The sequence below is a fragment of the Amyelois transitella genome, chromosome 7, assembly GCF_032362555.1.
Source record: "Amyelois transitella isolate CPQ chromosome 7, ilAmyTran1.1, whole genome shotgun sequence".
Classification (NCBI taxonomy): domain Eukaryota; kingdom Metazoa; phylum Arthropoda; class Insecta; order Lepidoptera; family Pyralidae; genus Amyelois; species Amyelois transitella.
This window is the reverse complement of record NC_083510.1, coordinates 7,471,507-7,490,428: the sequence shown is the minus strand read 5'-3', so window position 1 is coordinate 7,490,428 and position 18,922 is coordinate 7,471,507. Positions and strand designations below refer to the sequence as shown.

The 18,922-nt window shown below is 36.3% G+C and overlaps 1 protein-coding gene across 10 annotated transcripts in view; it reads right to left on the bottom strand.

The window, feature by feature from the left end:
* The window catches only part of LOC106133233 (polypyrimidine tract-binding protein 2), a 366,610-nt gene that overhangs the window by 8,745 nt on the left and 338,943 nt on the right, over positions 1-18,922 (bottom strand). For all 10 annotated transcript variants that reach the window (XM_060945000.1, XM_060945003.1, XM_060945004.1 and 7 more), the window contains 4 exons: positions 18,452-18,578; positions 11,623-11,681; positions 1,215-1,374; positions 5-201 (listed from right to left, as the gene is read on the bottom strand). In XM_060945000.1, coding sequence (XP_060800983.1) covers positions 5-201; positions 1,215-1,374; positions 11,623-11,681; positions 18,452-18,578 — 543 coding nt within the window. The remainder of the gene's footprint in view (positions 1-4; positions 202-1,214; positions 1,375-11,622; positions 11,682-18,451; positions 18,579-18,922) is intronic.

Here is an 18,922-nt window from a genome sequence, read left to right as displayed (position 1 = left end):
TAACCTCTTCGTTGAGGTTGGAGACCAAAAGCACTGTAGCAAGGGGCAGCGGGGGTGCGGCGAGGGCGCGGAGAGCGGGGGAGGTCGGGGTCAGTGTGAGAGCCCCGAAGGTTGGCAGGCCGACGCTGTTGACACCAACGCCGTACGGGGAAGCCAGCCCGGACCCCAGACCTATGAACTGAGGCGCCAGAACTCCTCCACCTATTGCAAAAGAGACAAAATTGACGTGGATTTTGTTAATAAAAGCACCTAAAACACACATCTTTCTGCTCATTTATCGTTAAAGCTTGAGAATTTTGTGATGTATACGAGTTGTTTTTTAGGTAGGCAATCTTCTTTCCTCCACTTTCGCCTTTGTTCATAACTTATCATCTAATTTGAAAAATATTCTGTTATATTGAACAAACAAGGATATCAAATATCCAGCGTGGGAATGATCCTCACACATTACAATCCTCTACGGCGCAATGTGGATTTATGAGAAGTTATTAGTCACTGTGGGAATATTCAACATTGAATTATGAATAATAAACAAGAAAGGGCTACCGTGGAACAGAAAATATACCTAATTTGAAAATGTGCGAGTTTGTGCGAAAGACAATTTATATCAAAGTATACGCGCACAGAAAATAAAAGTAGCGTAACCAGGATGAGGTAATAGAAACTGAGCTGAATGCTTCAAATAATTTAAAGCTTAAGTAAATCTCGCTATAAAAATGAAACACGCTTTTATCAAATGTACAAAAGACAAGAAAAAAATATTAAATAATTACTTATTATTAAAAGATGTGCAAGCGAGAGAATAGTTGGAGTCTCCAAGTTGCTCCGGATGCAGGGCGTGTTTTTCATAGATTACTGGGGACTACAATCAGAGCTTGACATAGGAAACGAATATTGAATAGGTTGCTTTGATAAATAAAAGTTTTCGGTCATAAAGTTAGCTATACTAAAAAAGAAGTTAATCGTATTGTAGCAACAAAAACACACAAGTACTATCACATCATGTCAAGCTCATTCCTGCAAATCGCAGTTAGACGTGAAATAAAAGGACTACGAGTCCGTACTGTACAGATCCTATATCAAGCCCCTGAAGATTTGTGAGCGAGTCGGAGAGTGGTGATCGAAGCGTCCAGGTGCTCGGAGTAGTGGGGGGGACTAACTCATCCTGGATGCGAGGGCCAAGGCGAGGCGTGCCCGCAGTGGCATCAACTCACTGGTCAACAGTTGATGGGCGTCGCCGTCCCCTGATGGCAGGGTCGGGTTTGTGTAGTCTCGCGACTTGTCATTGTTGTATTTGACGTTCAGACAGGTCATCTTTGAGTAGTCGATGCGGAGCGTGCAGCAACCGTTGTAGATGTTCTGTCCGTCCAAAGCCTGGAAACAAAAATATACAAATAGGTAGGTATTTTCTGGTAAGCACCAGTCGAGCTTGGTTGTAAACAATGACTTAACTAAATACATACATTGTTTTACAATAACTAATACTATCGGCAATAATACGACTAACACGTGTCATCATTTGAATGAAATTATCTCCGCCTCCTTAATATCAAGCAAGGGAAACTATCACTGAAAATAATGATGTTGTCTAATAGATTTTGTTTACTTAGATATTTCTAGAAAATTATCCAAGCAACGCTATATAAGTACGATGAAGAAAAAAGGCGTAATGGCCGTGTCAAAATCGTTAGGTCCTGGCACACAGCTATTTGTTTGTGCGCGTCGCCTGCGGGCGGCTGATAACGCCGCATCACGATAGAAAAGAGAATTAATTAAAATGCAACAGCACTCAACCCATTCTGTAAGCTTTATGCTACTAACTCGCCGACACGTATAAAATTATTTTTATAATGAATGTTGGCCAACACATTTCAGCTACAATAAATATGACGAGACAAAAACAGCAAATTTGAAAAGAGTCTTGACCGCGATGTAATCTACATTCATTCTGTTTGCAGCCGCTAATAGAATTATTTGATGCTTTTATGCAGCGCTTCTTTTGATATCTCTTTTCATTGACAAAACAAAAACGGAGGAGCAGCTACCGGTGATTAAATCTTATTCTTGGGCAAAATTTCAAAGGGTTCAATATTGGAATCTTCGTTTCGTCGGGACCGTCAACTTCCTTCGCCCGCGGCCAACCTTCTAAATCGAAATTATTAATTCAACTAATTAACAACAGTATTTCCCTGTGTTTGTTAAGTATTTTCTAAGAATCTTGGGTCTTATAAAATAATGTTTAATATTCATTTAGAGGAACAAAGAACACAAAAGCTAAGGAATGACTACTATTTTATGTAAGAAAATAAAGAATGGAAGAGTAGGCTTACTATTAAAATATGAAAAAGGAAGCATTAGTACAGAAATATTAATTAAAAGGACCAAGTTATTTGATTGTCGGAAAGTAAATTGGAGTTCGTTTTTAACCGTCATCTGTCAAATGAATTATGACATCTTACAACGGCAACCATTAGCCAAGTAAAACGTTTTGGATTTTTAATGCATTTCATAAAAATATACGAGAAACGAATACCTTTTAATTTTAATAAAAACATCGTATAGGCTTGAGTATCTTATAACAAGAGAACCTGGAAAGTTCGTGGAAATTGTTGAATGAGGGCTGGTAAAGCAAATAGCTCTTTTACAATCCAATAAAAATATCAGAGACGCAACCAAGACGCAAAAGTTCGATGTCGGAACGTTGGATATTGGCTGTAGATTTAATAAATTTCTGTTCTATATGCAAATGCGACCCCCTGATGTGTAGACGTGAATAGATTGGCTCGTTTAAAGCTCAACTTATATGGAAATGCGAAAGGCACGTAAGAAAACGTGGAAGAAGATCGGTTCGATACGTAATTAGTTTTGTAGACCCTCGCGGCTAGAATTCGATTTCGCCGATGAATGCCAAAATGCCGAATGCACGCGAACGCGACTGCGAGAAAACCTAACGAGTAATTAATTTACAATTCTAATGTCTTCCCCTTAACGCATATGTATGCGTTTTAAAATGTACTTAACAATTTATGTAAATTGTTAAGTACATTTTAAGGCAAATAAGGCTAATATTTTTATTTCTAATCAATATTCTGTTATCGATTTATAACACGATGAACGAACTAATTCGAAGAACGAACAAATGGGTGCAATGTTTACAGTCGTCTGTATATTATTCGCAATTAAATCTATGAGGATATAATCCCCGCCTAACGTTTGTCGTGGTCCCGCTAAAGAAAGGAAATAAAAAATGTAAGAGGGCAAAGAAGGATTTTGAATTGCAGATTAATTTCTTTACTTTTTATAAGCTTTTCGGAGGCACTTTTAAATTTAAATCGGTCATTACTTTATATTTCGAGAGACTTATTTTTGATCTAAGAAACATAATTTAGATAAACATATGCATCATTAACGTGTTAATGATACAATACACTCTGTACTTTTAAAAAAGTACTGATATGTTGATACGAGTATCAATATTCAATGTAAGCGAGTACGAGATGTTTACTCTGAGACAACAGTGTAAACTGATAGCTAGCGCAGGTAACCAAGCAAAATCAAGTATCCGTAGTTACTGCAATTAATGAGTTTCTGCTAATTAATCCGTGATGTTACTGGATAATCATTAGTTTTAAGTCTATTATTATGAAATGAGTATATGAGTATATGTAGAAAATACTGGAATAATAGAATAAAGTTTTGTTTACTGAAACGGGGAACAAATATAGAAATTCGTGTATATTTCTGACAGGATTTATTTATGTACCGAAATCATTGAGTTGATTTCGATATACGGTTATGAGAAACTATATTTAAGAAGTTTCCCTTCTCAGTTTTTCAGGATAAACACTAAATTTCACCCAGTAAATAGCAAGTATCCTCTTGACAAATCGCATCTCCCACCATTCAATATTCAGACTTATGTGCTTACTGGCATGGTAATTTGTAGCCAATGACTTTGAAACCCACCTTTGAAAGCAAAAAATCCTAATTTTTTATTCCGGTTCTCCGTAGTACCAATATTCGCGAGAATTTTATTTTAATCTTGCGGAACGGTTATTTGCACCCGCGGAGGGAGTCGTAATTGAGGTGAAAAAAAATATTAGGAGGAGTGACAAGGTGATAAAACGACAAACGTCACGCCCGATTTGATATTGCGATCTTTTACTGCGTAATGGGGAGGAGCGTTGGCCGGAAATAGAATCTTTCGGAAACTTATTGACCTCATGAGGATATTGAACTGTTAGGGTTTTATTATATTACATTGTATTGGCATAAATGTCTATAATATCTACAAACCTGTAGGAAATTATATTTTTAATTGGTATCATTTTGGCGGCATATGTGATGTGGGGGTAACGTTCTTGCCTGTGCTGGTAAATGACTTACTTGATTTCCGGCCCTGTCAACTTGAAACTTTTTTTACATACATGTTTGTCACATTGTATTTGGGACTCTGTGTCATTAAATCAATCCATATACCTATTTATTTCTTACCCAGATATAGTTAAAAGCTATTAAACTTAATTTGAAAACTAATATTGCCTGATTTTAATTCGATATGAATGCATGATAATAAACAATCAGTGACGGGCCTCGCGGACGCAAGACGTAACAAGTGTCCTCCGTATCTCTTAATCACGTTCCCAGTAATTGTTTTATCTTTAGCTCGTTAGAACTCGTTTAAGCAAAGCCTTCTTAGTGAAGGATTAAGTGCGGTCCGCCTTAATCTACCGCGGCTGCTAATTCTGGCGGTTTTTCCACGATAAACGTTTTTGTTGGGGTCCCGCGGCGTTTAATATTTATAAGAGCGCAACGCGGAGTGCTCCTATTGCAAGGATTACGTCCGCGGCGAAATGCATTTAGTTTTTGTTCGTGACGTCAGCGAGACCGCAATGAAAGCGAACATAAAATCACCTGAGCAAACTTCTGTTTTACAGTTGAAATCTGTAAAACTTTGTAAAATTGATAAAGGTATTATCAAATCTTGGAAATCTTTTATGCATTTTTAATAATGCAAAATGCTGAAATAAATTGGTGAAGTTAAGCACGTTCTAGCTTGTCAGTTAATCGATTCCGTATTGAGCTGATAAATGTTAGCTCACTTATCCACCAGCCATACGTGGCATCGAAAACAAACGCCACTAAGAGCTTTCCATCACTTTTTAATGAAAACACCAACAGACATTTTAAAACCACTCGCTTTATCAATCGGCTTTTTGAATGCAACAGAACTTATTGAAACTCAATATTTTAAAATTTGATCACTTAAGTGATGTATGCACTTAAGCTTTAGTAGAGTACAGTGTGGGAATACAATATCACTATGAAAATTTATTTTATTGGATTTCTGACTATTTATCTGCAGTAGTTTTTTAAAAATAATAATTTTACATAAATGTCAATTTAGTATATAAGAAAATAATCAATACAATTTCAAGTAGGTAGTATTCACAATTAGGGTGTGTACACATTCGGCGGCGACGCGTCACCGAACAAACCTCGTTCGCTCCATTAGACAATGTAATTAATACTCGGGGTTACCCTAATTGTAGGCGACGGTTAGTGGCGAGAATCGAGTGACGGCCGTCAAAAACCTCGTCTATTTTCCGCAATAGCATTCCCGTTTACTTACGGGGCGAAACTTGCAATTAAACGGGCATTAAATGTACATTGTGACGTAATGAATAATGAAGCCGACTTTTGTTGTAGGGCGGGCCTGAATTGGTATTGTCTAACAATATTATTGTTCGTGAAATATAATAGCATTGTTTCGCGTGTTCGGGGCGTAGTAAACGCACGTGTTTACATATTTGAAATTTTGCCGTGAATTATGCACAAAAGTGGCAACTTGGAAACCTTCGCACTGGCCTGATTGAGGGCCGCCTCGTGATTGTAGGCAAACTAGCCGCAGAACACTAACAAAACAACTGCTAAACAATGTTTGACACGTAACTAGGTGATGCAGTGTGCAGCTCAAGCGCTGTTGACACTAGGAATCCAAACAGGGGAGGGCGATGGCACGTGCAATTTTAACGGGTCTTGGACCGTACTTGGAGGCCCCGAACTGCACTGTTGTTGGCCTGCCTGAAATTTCTATGAAGTTTGAACTTCGCTTATTGTGCAAATGCAATGTATTCCTATCTGCTGCATCAAAGGCAAATTTCCACACAGAGATCCAAAGTGGATTTCCCCGAAATAGAGGTATTGTTTCAAATATTTGTTTAGTAGAATGGATTTTCGAGGCATCATATTTTGATAAAAATTTGAATATTGTTATTAATAGCGTGGATATTTTCCCTTTGATATTTTTAATCTATAGTTCACAGGAAGAAAAATTGGGAGGAAATATATTCTAGAATTTTTATGTTAAGCCGTGGGGCGTATATTACAGATGGCTCACGGGCACGGCAAAGACATCACATTTTTGATGGTTATATTGTTTGAATACGCCCGGCGCTACGTTGACTCAAAGGCGGTTAGACGTCGCGGTGCAAAGTGCAATTTTAAAATGTAAACAAAGCGCGCACCTTGAGTCCATAAACGCTATCTCGGATTTCGCCTTATTGAACCTCCGCGGCCGCGGCACGTACCACGACCTGAATGTTTACTGTTTATATAAAAATTGTAACAATGGAAATACATATTTCGCTAGTCAGTATAAAAACTTACGGCGAGGAAAAATATCGTGGGGAAACCTGCATTATTCAACCGACTGAATGTTTAATTAAGGTGGGTTAGGTTCCTGTTTAGGTTAACAGGGTCACGGAGTTGGTTTAGCGAAAGTTCATTTTTTTAATAATTACCATATATGTTTAGATCTTAAGTGCTTCGAACGTGTAATATATAGACATGAACGACATAGCATACTTTTATGTATTCTATAACACACCTAAGGTTGGGAGTTAATATGGATAGTCGTTGACAACGGGTGGTTATGGATGGGCCAACCGCGAGGGCCCGGACGAATTGTGTTGTTATCAATCATACCTTGCTGATGGAGCAACTCTTGATTAACGACACAGACGAAGCCTACTGAATCGAAAGGATCGGTATCAAACGATATGCCATGTTTACATGCTACATGTTAATTCTACAGAAGATAAAAAAAAATATTTGGAAATTACTTAACAATTTTTGGGAAATGATTAAACAGTTCATGAAAAAGGAACTAGAGGTTTTTATATTTATTACACTAGTGTAAAGTGCAGATAAAAGTGAAAAAACATACTTTAAATAAACTTCGAGTATACATACATTAAACTTATAAATAATAACGTAAAAAAAAAAAAAAGAAAAATACACACATTTATACCTACACTTACATAAAACAGTTACTTAGTAAAATTGTATTAAACAAAATTAACATTTAGACTCAGTTAATATTTGTACTATTAATAATAATTAAGCTTTAATGATGTACTACGTAAACTTAAATACTTGTTGTTATTGAAGAGCGGGATCTCCTAACACAGGTAATTCCTTACTTAAAAGGAGATCTCGGTCACAAATATGTTTGATCTAAGTTGGTACAGAAATAAAGATATTATTTATTTATTTATTTATACAGTAGTGGATCAAAATAACTACGTATTACTCTTACGGAACAATCACGCTCTGACGATTTAGAACAAAACGTACGGTCCCAAAACAGAAAGAGACTCATTATTATTTCAACAGCTTGTGGCGCGCTGCTATTACAATATTTGTTTTGTTTGTCCTATCTGAGCAAATTACAAAAAAAAGTTTTATTTAAAATGACATGGAGGGATGCTGTTCTATGTGATCGTTTACTAGAGAAAAGATAAAGAAAATAGCAAAAGGAGTATAAATTAGTTACAACTTTACAATATCTGAAGATTCTTTGAGAATTTATGAAAATGAAATTTATGAAAATCTGAGATCAGACACAACGATGAAATGCTTCCTAGTGTCTAAGTTAGCTTTCAGCAGGCTGTATCGTATACATGTATTTAAAATAAATTGATTTTGGCGAATGCGTATTTAAGAACGCACATTCATGTCTGCCCGCATCGGTAAGCCGCCCTCTGAAAAGATTTGATGGCGGGGTTAGAGATTTATGTCAAGGATCATAGAGGCAGGGATCGAGGGATTTCAGCGCTCCTAACATCCGACTGTGCCCTTTGTGGCTGAGCACTATCCGGCTTCACTTCACTTTGTACCTCTTACTCCTGCTGCCACTTATCTCGCGGGACGTTTTAATTCTATTTCGAGGAAAATCCGCGACTGGTCGAGCCACCGAATGCGGACGCAATACTACCAATGTAACCATTTCTTGGATAGCTGGAAGACGTTGTCAGATTTGGAGAAATGTAATTTTGCAATATGCGTATTGGTTTTTAGTCTTCTTCAGAAAAGAAACTTTTTCTTAGGAAACGATAATATTTCATGAAATTCTAATATGGAGATGTTTATCAAAAGCTTGTCCAATAATATCCACAGAAATTCTCATAATATATCTAGAATTCCTTCTTTATTCTATAGCTATAAAACGAGCATAAGAGTTTGCAAGAATATCAAATAATTCATTACAGATATATAATTTAAAACTATAAAAACAAAAGTCGTCAAAGCAGTCATGATTACTATCTATAGAAGGAAACTAGAGAGTAATAAAAATTGTCCGTCGACATTGTAAGCTCGTTAGCAGAAGCGCGGAGTTACGAGTTTAGACCATAGACCAATTTATTTATCAAAACAGCGTACTGAAAACAAGTACAACTATACAATGATAAAACAAATACTTTCACCATATGACTTTAGCGTTAAAAGTAAAACAAGAAGAAGCTTGGTCAGTTTTAGCTTATCTCTACAGGAAAATCTTTAAGATTGTTAATAGCAGAAGCGAAAATATTGGGGTTACATTTTGGTACAACACTTTGTTTTAGCTAGTCTTGGCTTGGCTTTGGCTTTGTAACATAATATATGTAGGTTCAAAACAGCACCCCAGAGATCAATGCTAAACATTGAATAGAAAAACGTAATATCTTGACGACTGGAATCAACCTCACAGTTCACACATAAATTGGCCTCTTACCACTGTTTATATGACGCGTTGTCTCATTAAAAGAAATACTCAAATGTTGCATCATAACGAGAGCTGCTTATTGCCGACCACTGTACCGCTAATGCAATGTTATTACACTATCAATATGTCTCATCTACTAGCCACTAGCTTACTGGTTTATCGGCTCGTAAACTGACCTTTACTACAGGGCAGTGTGTCAATTTGAGATAGTTTATGTTTTTTTTATGTTCATAAATTCGAACGAGAAAATTGAATAATACAATTATGGGCACATTATTTCGACCAGCTAAACGTTGCCTTTTAGCCTTATTGAAACTGTTGGCTTTGTCTACCCTCTAACAGTTACATAAAACACGTGCGTCAAATAAATAAAGAAAAAAGATATTCTGATTTCTAAGATTGCCGTGTAAAACACGGTTATCATTATTTCAATGTATGAAGTAGTGTATAAAGACAGATTCTTTTTTTAAATCAGATGTTCCATGAATCAGTTTGTAATTTAAAAAATAATCTCGTCAAATGCGCTGCGACATCGCAATTACCCGCATGCACGTAATTCTCCTCAAACATACGTACACGTGAATAATTGCATTCGTCATATTTAGGGTAAATGTACAGGCGAGGTTTCCCCGCGGCGTAAGACCGACGTTACTAAGTTGCTCACAAGAGCACTAATTTGCGACGAGCCATGTTCCAAGACTCGCGAATTGTTCCCGACTGAATGGAGCACTCGTTATGACATTGTATGCGTTGAAATTCAATTGATGAAATATGCGCTTGTGACGTTAACATTTCGGAGGTTTCATACTAATCGTAGACAGTTTTATTGTGACCTGTTTAACTCACGGATCCTGCTAAAGATAACATATAAGTGATGTTTATGAAGAGATTTGTTTAATTTTACAGTCGCCTGCTTACTGTACGTAAAGCATGTTTCGTAAATTCTTTTGTCACGGCGTTCATTCGATATTTAAGGCAGATCTGGAAACAGAGCTGCATATCATGACGAACAATATAATTAAACTTTCTATGCAACCAAAACTGTTCATGAAACAATAATAACGTAACAAGCCGGCATTAGTTTCGGTGCACGTCATCGCGATCTAGATCGCATTACACTCGCACTAACACAACATCCCAGAACTGCAATCCCGTAGTGGCTGTCTACTATTACGTTCAACTCCAATCAGCCAGTGAGTTGATGGGACTTAGCGTTGCTAAGTTTTCACCACTCCGCTTTGCCGGTGATATCTCAATTTCATGAGGGGTTTCCCCGCTTGCTAGCATTAATCTGTGCTCCAAGTTACAAACTGCATACATACGATGAATGCCAGTCTGTTATTACAAATGATATACCGAATACAATTTATGATGAACGCTTCGAGTTCATCCTTTGGACCAAACATGTAAAGCTCTTCGGGAATCGGGCGTAAAGAGCGACTAATTAGGGCGGATAGTCAACTCGCTATTGTAGAATTCATTAGCGAATTGTACGCCGCGACAGACGTATTACACGAAATGAAACCCATGAGGCGCTCATATGGAGTAGCGTGTAAGGCTTTTGTTACATTCACAAAACAATTTATATTTAATTGAAATTAAAGGGTTTTCTTCCCTTTATATCGAAGGGTTTATATCAATAACGTACCGGGAAACTTATCAATATCCTTTCGAATAAAAGTCGACGAACAAAACGTGCGTTGTCGATCGTTCGGAAACAAAGTTACCTGCAGCGATTCATAACAATTGCGAAACGGAAAAAAACAAAAACTCAATAATTATACTCGTAAAGCGAGTTTGCGGAAGCCGCAAAACGAAATTTAATTTGCCCTGAACGCTGCATCAGAAATAAAGTTAAAACAGTCGCTGCAGAAGGCTGCCGCGGTAGGACCAACTTCTAACGCAAATGAATAGCGAATGGGAAAAGTTGTTGGAGAAAAATGATGTCCCAGTCGGCGAGTGAGGCGGCATTGTCGCGCAAGGCCGCCCGATATTATTGTTGTTTAAAACGCCCATGAATGTTTGTTGCTGTAAAAACACTGAGTATAATATATACGCCGCTGAAATGAAACGCGCCGGAGATGGTAACCGCATTCAAACCCTCTGTAAGTTCTTGATAATGCCTTATCTTTGACAGCCATAATGCATATGAGGTATGCTGTAACAATGTATAACGATAGTTACGTATTACGACTAAATGCATCGCATAAAGAGGAAACTGCACAACAGAATGAAATCCTTTATGCTCAACTTACAATGTGTTTTTAAGTTTCCACACAAAAATTCTTTAATATCTTCTTCAGTAGCTTTTATAATGATTTAGAAAAGTAACTTTATAACGATAAATTACGCGTGAAAAATCTATATTTTTAAATATAAGGTCCACCAGCAAACTATCGATATGAAACTCTGAGGTACGCAGTTTAAATCGAGTAGATAAGACTAAGTCACTTCATTTCCAGATAGTTCGAAAGCTAGTCATTAAAGTGAATGAAACGTGCGGCAATAGGAAACTTTGTTTTATGGCTTTACTTTACAAACAGTTAAATAAAAACAAAGAAGTTTTTAGTACTCACCGTTTTTGCCGTTTGCGCTGATACAGTGTCTGGATACTGGATTAGGGCTTGGAACGAGTCTGGAAACAAGAAACATTTTGTTTTAATTTGAAGGAACAAACTTTTGAATGTTAATTGAATGTTGTAGTGTAATATAGTGGATAAGTATAGGGTGACAAAACAATTTCGTAACGATCCAGTGAGTGCTCAAGTGTTGGGCGTCTCACGGAATTCCTGACAGGCAATATCTTGTTCATAAAGGTGTTCAAACAAGGTGAAATTGGCGCCCAACGTGGGGCGCGGGCGGAGCTTCAACTTGTCGAGAGTTAGTCGCGGCGCGGCTCAGGTGCGCCGCAGATATTTTATCATCTACAACACTTTAGCGCATATTTGAGTAAACAAGTTTCATGCCTATTTTACTTTAGTTATAAACTCGGGGAGTATAAATTTATTGCTCCTGTCGTGTATCCCGCTCACTGTCAGCGTTGCTCTTAAAACTTTGATGTGGTTCCCCTGCGACTCAATTTTACTTTACTTTATGTTCGCCATAAGATACTTGGATTCATGTCAGTTTATAAAGTTACATATGATACGCACGACTAAAGACTTAATAACCATTATTATTTTAATAATATAAATAGTAAAAAACATGAGCAATAAACTATCGAGACAGAAGGGTGGGCATGTGATCCCACAAGTAATATAGTTGAGTCTATTTACTGCAAGAGGATAAGCGTTAAACCCCCTAATTTAAGGCAGAGCCGGCGATCATTGCCGTTCGCTGGGGTCCACATAAATTCACATTTTTAGGTAACGTCGACGGCGGCCACTATACACCTGCCCGCAACATGCCATTAGTTGTCGCTCCCTTCTCCAGTTAAGGCGATGTATAATTGTAACGTATTTTAATGTCTCTAGGGCAGATTAACATTAATATTAATAAAAAAAAACAGACTGTATTCTGATGCATCTAACAATTGAGTGTACTCATAAATATGTAAGTTTATATATATATATATATATTATTTATGTATGTTTATTTTTAATTATGTAGAAATGTACTGTTTATTATATAGCATCTTCATTGCTTTTTATGTGCGCTGCCTTTTAAATTTTGGATTTTCCTTTATATTTTGGTTGACTGGAAGAAATCCCATTTGGGATAAGTCCGCCATTGTGCATATTCTTCTAAATCCAATAACTGTTTTGTAATTTGTTATATTTATTTTTATGTGCAATAAAGAGTTTACAAACAAACAAACAAACAAACAATAAAAAGGAGATGTTTAAATGCTTTCTTCTCGGGCCTCAGCGGAGAATTGATATTGATGTGGTCATTAAGAGCTATTTTAAGTTGGAAAGTGAATAAAAGCATTGATATTGAGGAGTTAAAATAAACCATTTCAATAAAACAGCATCACTAGCAGTAATCTGTTTCGTTTTCCATAAAATAACAACTGTAAACGATATGAAGACGAAAATATAGATACTATAGGATTAACCAACAACAAATTTAATGTTGTCGCGCATTAACTCTGACGCACGTCGGAAAATAAAGTCAATCAGTCGTCTGATAATAATATTCATAATTACTTATAAATGCGAAAGTGAGTTTGTTTGTGACCTCTTAAAACATAATCTACTTAACAAATCTTGGAATTTGGCATATATATAACTAAGAGTCTGGAAAAGGACAAGAATACCTTTCATCCTGGTAAAAACTAAAGTTTTCGTGGGATTTGCGAAAAATCCGTATTGATAAGCAAGTAGCGCTAAATTCGCGCAAATCTGCGGGTAAAGGCTTAATAATATTTACGTTTGGAGCCTTTATAACTGGACGAAAACAATAAAATAACAGTGTATCCTTTCTGGTAAAGTAATAAAGTTTCTCTCCCTTAACAATTTCCTCCATGTATAAAATATAGAACGTAGGACCACTCAAGGTAAGAAACGTCGGCGTAAATTAAAAGTAACGCGCTGTCTCCTTCATACATAGTTAAATGCTCTTTAAGGCCCCATATTTTCTTTCGGAAAGCCATTTGGGAACGTTAAAATGGAATGCATAAAGGCTTACCGCAAATTGGAGTTTTTATGTAATTACATCGTGAATAAGCAAAAAGAGTTTTATAGACGAGCACTGAATGGAAACTTAGAACATCACACTCTTTAGTTTGGTCGTGGTCCACGATCGGATATTAATTTCAATTTTATATTTTTAAAAGAATGTAAAATGTATTTCTTATAAAATGTAGAACTTGCAGTTGTCATATTTTATCTAAAAATGTTTTACAGTAATCGTGCGTCACGACTGACTCTTGGCATATATTAATTTTGAATTGATTAATTTGAAATTTGCCGCCATTGTATTGACACAAAAAGTTATTTCAAGTTAAGAAAGCAATGGTAAAGTTTTTGGAGAGTATTTGCAGTGTACTCTTTACAACCATTGTGCTGCTTTATTTATACTGCTGAAATATTCCGGGGCTAATCCAATAACGCTGCTTGGGGCTCCGATTGTGCGCAAGAAATTCAAATGATCCCAATCAATCCTCCGCGTACGCGCTTCTTCCTAATTTTTCATTAAACATTCAACCGGAACGCGCAATTACTTTATGGAATATTTAAACGTCAATGCCTTCGTAAACACAAGATGGAAATTGTGGTTAAATTAAAATTTCGTAATCCGCATTTCGTTGTTGCGAAGAGGTTGCTTCCGCTGTATTAATATTAAGCGGGGCGCGGACCGCGGCCGTCCGATTACAGTGTAATGTGATACCTGAAATCTCGCTTTCCCTTCGCTCGTTGCGGCGCAAGCTCTGACATCCCTGCACATTTTCAGAAAACCTTCCATTTGTGACACTTTGTTGCAGTTTTAAATATTTAAATGTTGTAAACTAATATTTAAAAAAAATTGTAAATAGAAATGCTGGAAATAGAATGTAAGTCGTTTAGAAGATGATATCAGCAGCTGAACCAAATCCTTATAATTACAGGAATCCGATGTCGACATAGACACGACACCTACCGCAAACAGGGGACGCATAATAATTGTAGCGGTCTGCTACACCTTAATAAAGCCAATTGGGGATGGCCCGGCACGAGACAGGAAGGGCAGGGAGGGAGGATTACGAGAACTCTCGCTCTTCATTGAGATTTGTATCAGGATTGAAATTGCGTTTGATGGTAACCTCTTAGTTCTCCCACAGCAACGGTATTAACCATTTTTATCTCCCTCAAATATTCTGTAAAAGCCTAACAGAATATTCATTAGGCAAACTCCGCCACAAAACGAATGCCAACATAAATCGGAATTTGGTAACTTCTGAGCGATTAAAGTTATAAGGCATTTACGGCTGTGATGTTTAACGAGTAAATATAAATAAGGTAAAATATTAAATCTGAGAAATCACGAAAGCCGCGTGTTTATTTGCAAAAGCTATTGATTACGGTTCAGAAGCTACAAAGTCTTATCGTGTATAAATCAGCGCATATTTTTTTGGTTCACAAACCATTTTTCCATCATTTTCACTCATGCATAAATTTGTTCAAATTGATAGAAAAATGTTCTTTCGTAGTATCGTCTTCTCCGCTTGAATGTATCGTCTCTATCGTAAACACATAAACTAGAAAACATATTGCATGTTTATACCGAAGGAACAAAAGTGAAAATAGGAACTGTATTATGTGGTTTATTTGTTCCCCTTGAGAGAGGATAATTGAAGTAAGGATTTATATGTTTCGGATCCTGCTATCTTCTACCTACTTCGGATAGATGTTCGCAGGTATGTTCTGTATACTTGGAATGATACGTGTACGCATATATGAACGATCTATAAAATTGTACTGACCCACAGTTTAAGCGGTGCAAGGTATACATGTTAGTAATATAACTCGCTTTAACTATTGTTCAAATTAGTGTCAATTACGTTGACAATATTTGAAAACATAAATACGATTAGGTGTTGGATAACAGTCATTTTACAACCTACTCACATTATAAAAAAAGTAAATCTTCTTACTAAGTTAAATTAAAATAGTACTTTGTTAAGGTCATTTAAATTGACAGCAAATAACTAAAAGTTATTGCGTTCTTCTAAAGAGCACTTAATATTTTATCTACGAAGTACTGTTGAATATTCATAGACGAGGGTAGTAGGAAAAAGCGAGACGATGTTTCTAAAATTGGACAATGACGAATGTTGCAAAAACAAGGTTCATTTCGGTAACGGGGTAAAGGGTAGCTCACACATGCATTTTTAAAACATAAAATATACAATGAATATTGTAATTTAATATATGACCTTTAAGGGTATTGAGACGAAAAACCCAAGTGATTATAAAAATTTTATTAGTAAATTTAGAAGAAAAAATTCGGATTGCCTACACCACGCTTCATTAATTGTATTAAATGTATAGTACTATACATACCGATGTCATAAATACAAAAACTGTCTAAAATGTGTGAAATCTTAAAAAACTATATGTGAAACCCATTTTTGTTGTCATTGTTTTACAATCATTGTATAAAAGAGTCATGTATGTAATGACAATAAATGTCTAACCTGTTGGGGAAATATGTTTGAAATCTAATTCTTTTCCATTGTAAACCGATCATGAAGATACATTTAACCCAAGTGAACAACCCTTAGGAGTGCGATCGGAAATTGGAAACGTAGTATTAGCGGAGGTGCCGTCGCGATACCGACAAGTTATGAGCGGCTGGAGCGTTTATTCTTGAATAACGCGATTCGCTCGAAAACGGCGAGACGAGTTATTGTACCTAGTACGATATGGTGTTTCACTGTGTGTCGAGAGATTCACCTCGCCAGAGATGAGTTACAAAATAAAAAAAAAGTCCTGCACATCTGAATTCCATCGACCAAATGCGGGTGCGGGACGTATTCGAAAAATGGAAGCATCAATGTTGGATTATAGGAATATTTTCTCGTCCAATTTTTATTCTAGTTGTAGAAGTTTGTTTAAACGAGTACTCGTGATGTGTTACTATAGCCTACTAGCCTATAAAAATTTTCGTATTACACTGCAAAATTTCTAAGATTAGAAAAAAAAAAAGACTTATAGCTTAAAATATTGGCTATCTAATTCTTTCATCCTGTCATCATAAGTTGACCTACGATTTTACATAAAATATTAGTATGTCAATAATAATAAATTGAATATAACAAAGCAATCTCTATTGAATCTCTCAATTTGATTGGTTTAAATTATAATGATTTTGTTCCTAAGTGATATGAAAAGGTCGCCGGTAGCAAGAATTCATTAGAAACTCCTATTAAGATGTTTGGGTGATCCGATTATGAATGTGCTATTAATAACAAGGAAACAATACGATTAACTATATTATATTAACAACGAGAAATGGTTGGATCTGATTGCTAGAAAATTATTAATTAAACGTGTTAAAATATAAACAAGATGCAGCATAGTAATTTGAAAGCATGCCTATTATCAAAATTTTTAAAAATCGATAGAAATATAACAACTACTTGAATTTGCATAAGTTACCTCTAATGTATTTTGTTTGAATATATGGCATATCTCAAGTAAGTTTCATAATTTCTTAACAACGATATTAAAAAAAAATTGTTGCTAATACTTAATGATTGACCATCTTAAGCGCGTTTTAATAACAATATTCTGTGCAATATTTTAAACTGTTTTTTAATTTAACTACTGTGTACTTAGTACACGTGTACTCGTATCAGCGTAACTTGATATTCCGGGCGAAATGAACTTACTTTTCCATCGCGGATCGTTTCACAATTTCACGCAAAAAATAAAGTGTTAACAGCGAGTTTCCCAGGCCCAGGGGGCATGGTCCAGCGAGGTTTAAATAAAGTTGATTCGATGTTCCTAGGTGTACGAGTATAATTACCCAGGAGTGAGCAGCGGACCGCCGGCTTCGGGGCTTATCAAATATGTACCCACTACCTACCTACCTACCTACCTCTATGTGCTCCTGGATTTATTTAGGATATGCATGAGGGTACCATTTAAATTTTAAACGGATTGCGCCCTTGGATTTTCGGCCTCTGTTATGTTTCGTAAATCTATCACTACAGCACGCGGCGAAATTAATTTTAAAGCTCCGATTCCATTTATTAATAGTTGTTTTAGCTTAAATCCCTCGCGTTAACGATAAAAGCTTACCGGTGGTTTCCGACGAACTAATTAGGTATCGAATTAATATGCAAATACTATGCTTTGAGAGATTTTATGGTTTTACAATGTTTTTGAATGTTGGTTATGCGAAATTAATATGGAACGAACTGGGTTGGATAATTTTAATTAATCGGCTAATTACTTTAATCCAATGGAAAGTATTCCCGGCTCGCTGCGCCGAGTTTCATTCCCGCTCGTTTCAAAGAACAATATTATTTTAGAACTTTTTTTTAGAATCTGCTGGTAGAACTTTTTGAATTCAATTTTTTATGTGCAACTAGTTGGATACGTATAACTTAATAAAATATATAACTGATTTGTAAAAACTACTAATGTGCGTTAGTGAAAAAGTGTTTTTGAATGTGTTTGAGAGTCAACATACATACATACATATAATCACGTCTATATAACTTGCGGGGTAGACAGAGCCAACAGTTTTGAAAAGACTGATAGGCCACGTTCAGCTGTTTGGCTTTATGATGGAATTGAGATTCAAATAGTGACAGGTTGCTAGCCCATCGCCTAAAAGAAGAATCCCAAGTTTATAAGCCTATCCCTTAGTCACCTTTTACGACATGAATAGGAACGAGATGGAGTGGTCCTATTCTTTTTTTTATTGGTGCCGGGAACCACACGCAATAATGAGAGTCAATAAAGGTAAACTTACTGTTCTTGGTGAACGTGACGATCTTGAGCACCTTGCCATACCGCTGGAAGATTGAGTACAGCACATCGAGCACTATCGGGTATAGCATGTGCTCAATGATTACACGCAGCACCGTGTTGGGACCACCCTGCATAGATAACAATGCTATTAGAAAAAGATTATTGTACAGTTTATTGATAGACTGAACTAACATTCTATATATACCTATACTACATACATACATATGGTCACGTCTATATCCCTTGCGGGGTAGACAGAGCCAACAGTCTTGAAAAGACTGAAAGCCACGTTCAGCTATTTGGCTTAGTGATAGAATTGAGATTCAAATAGTGACAGGTAGCTAGCCCATCGCCTAAAAAAGAATCCCAAGTTTATAAGCCTATCTCTTAGTTGCCTTTTACGACATCCATGGGAAAGATATACCTATACTAATACCTAGTAATACTCTCATAGCCATTAAAAATAGTAACC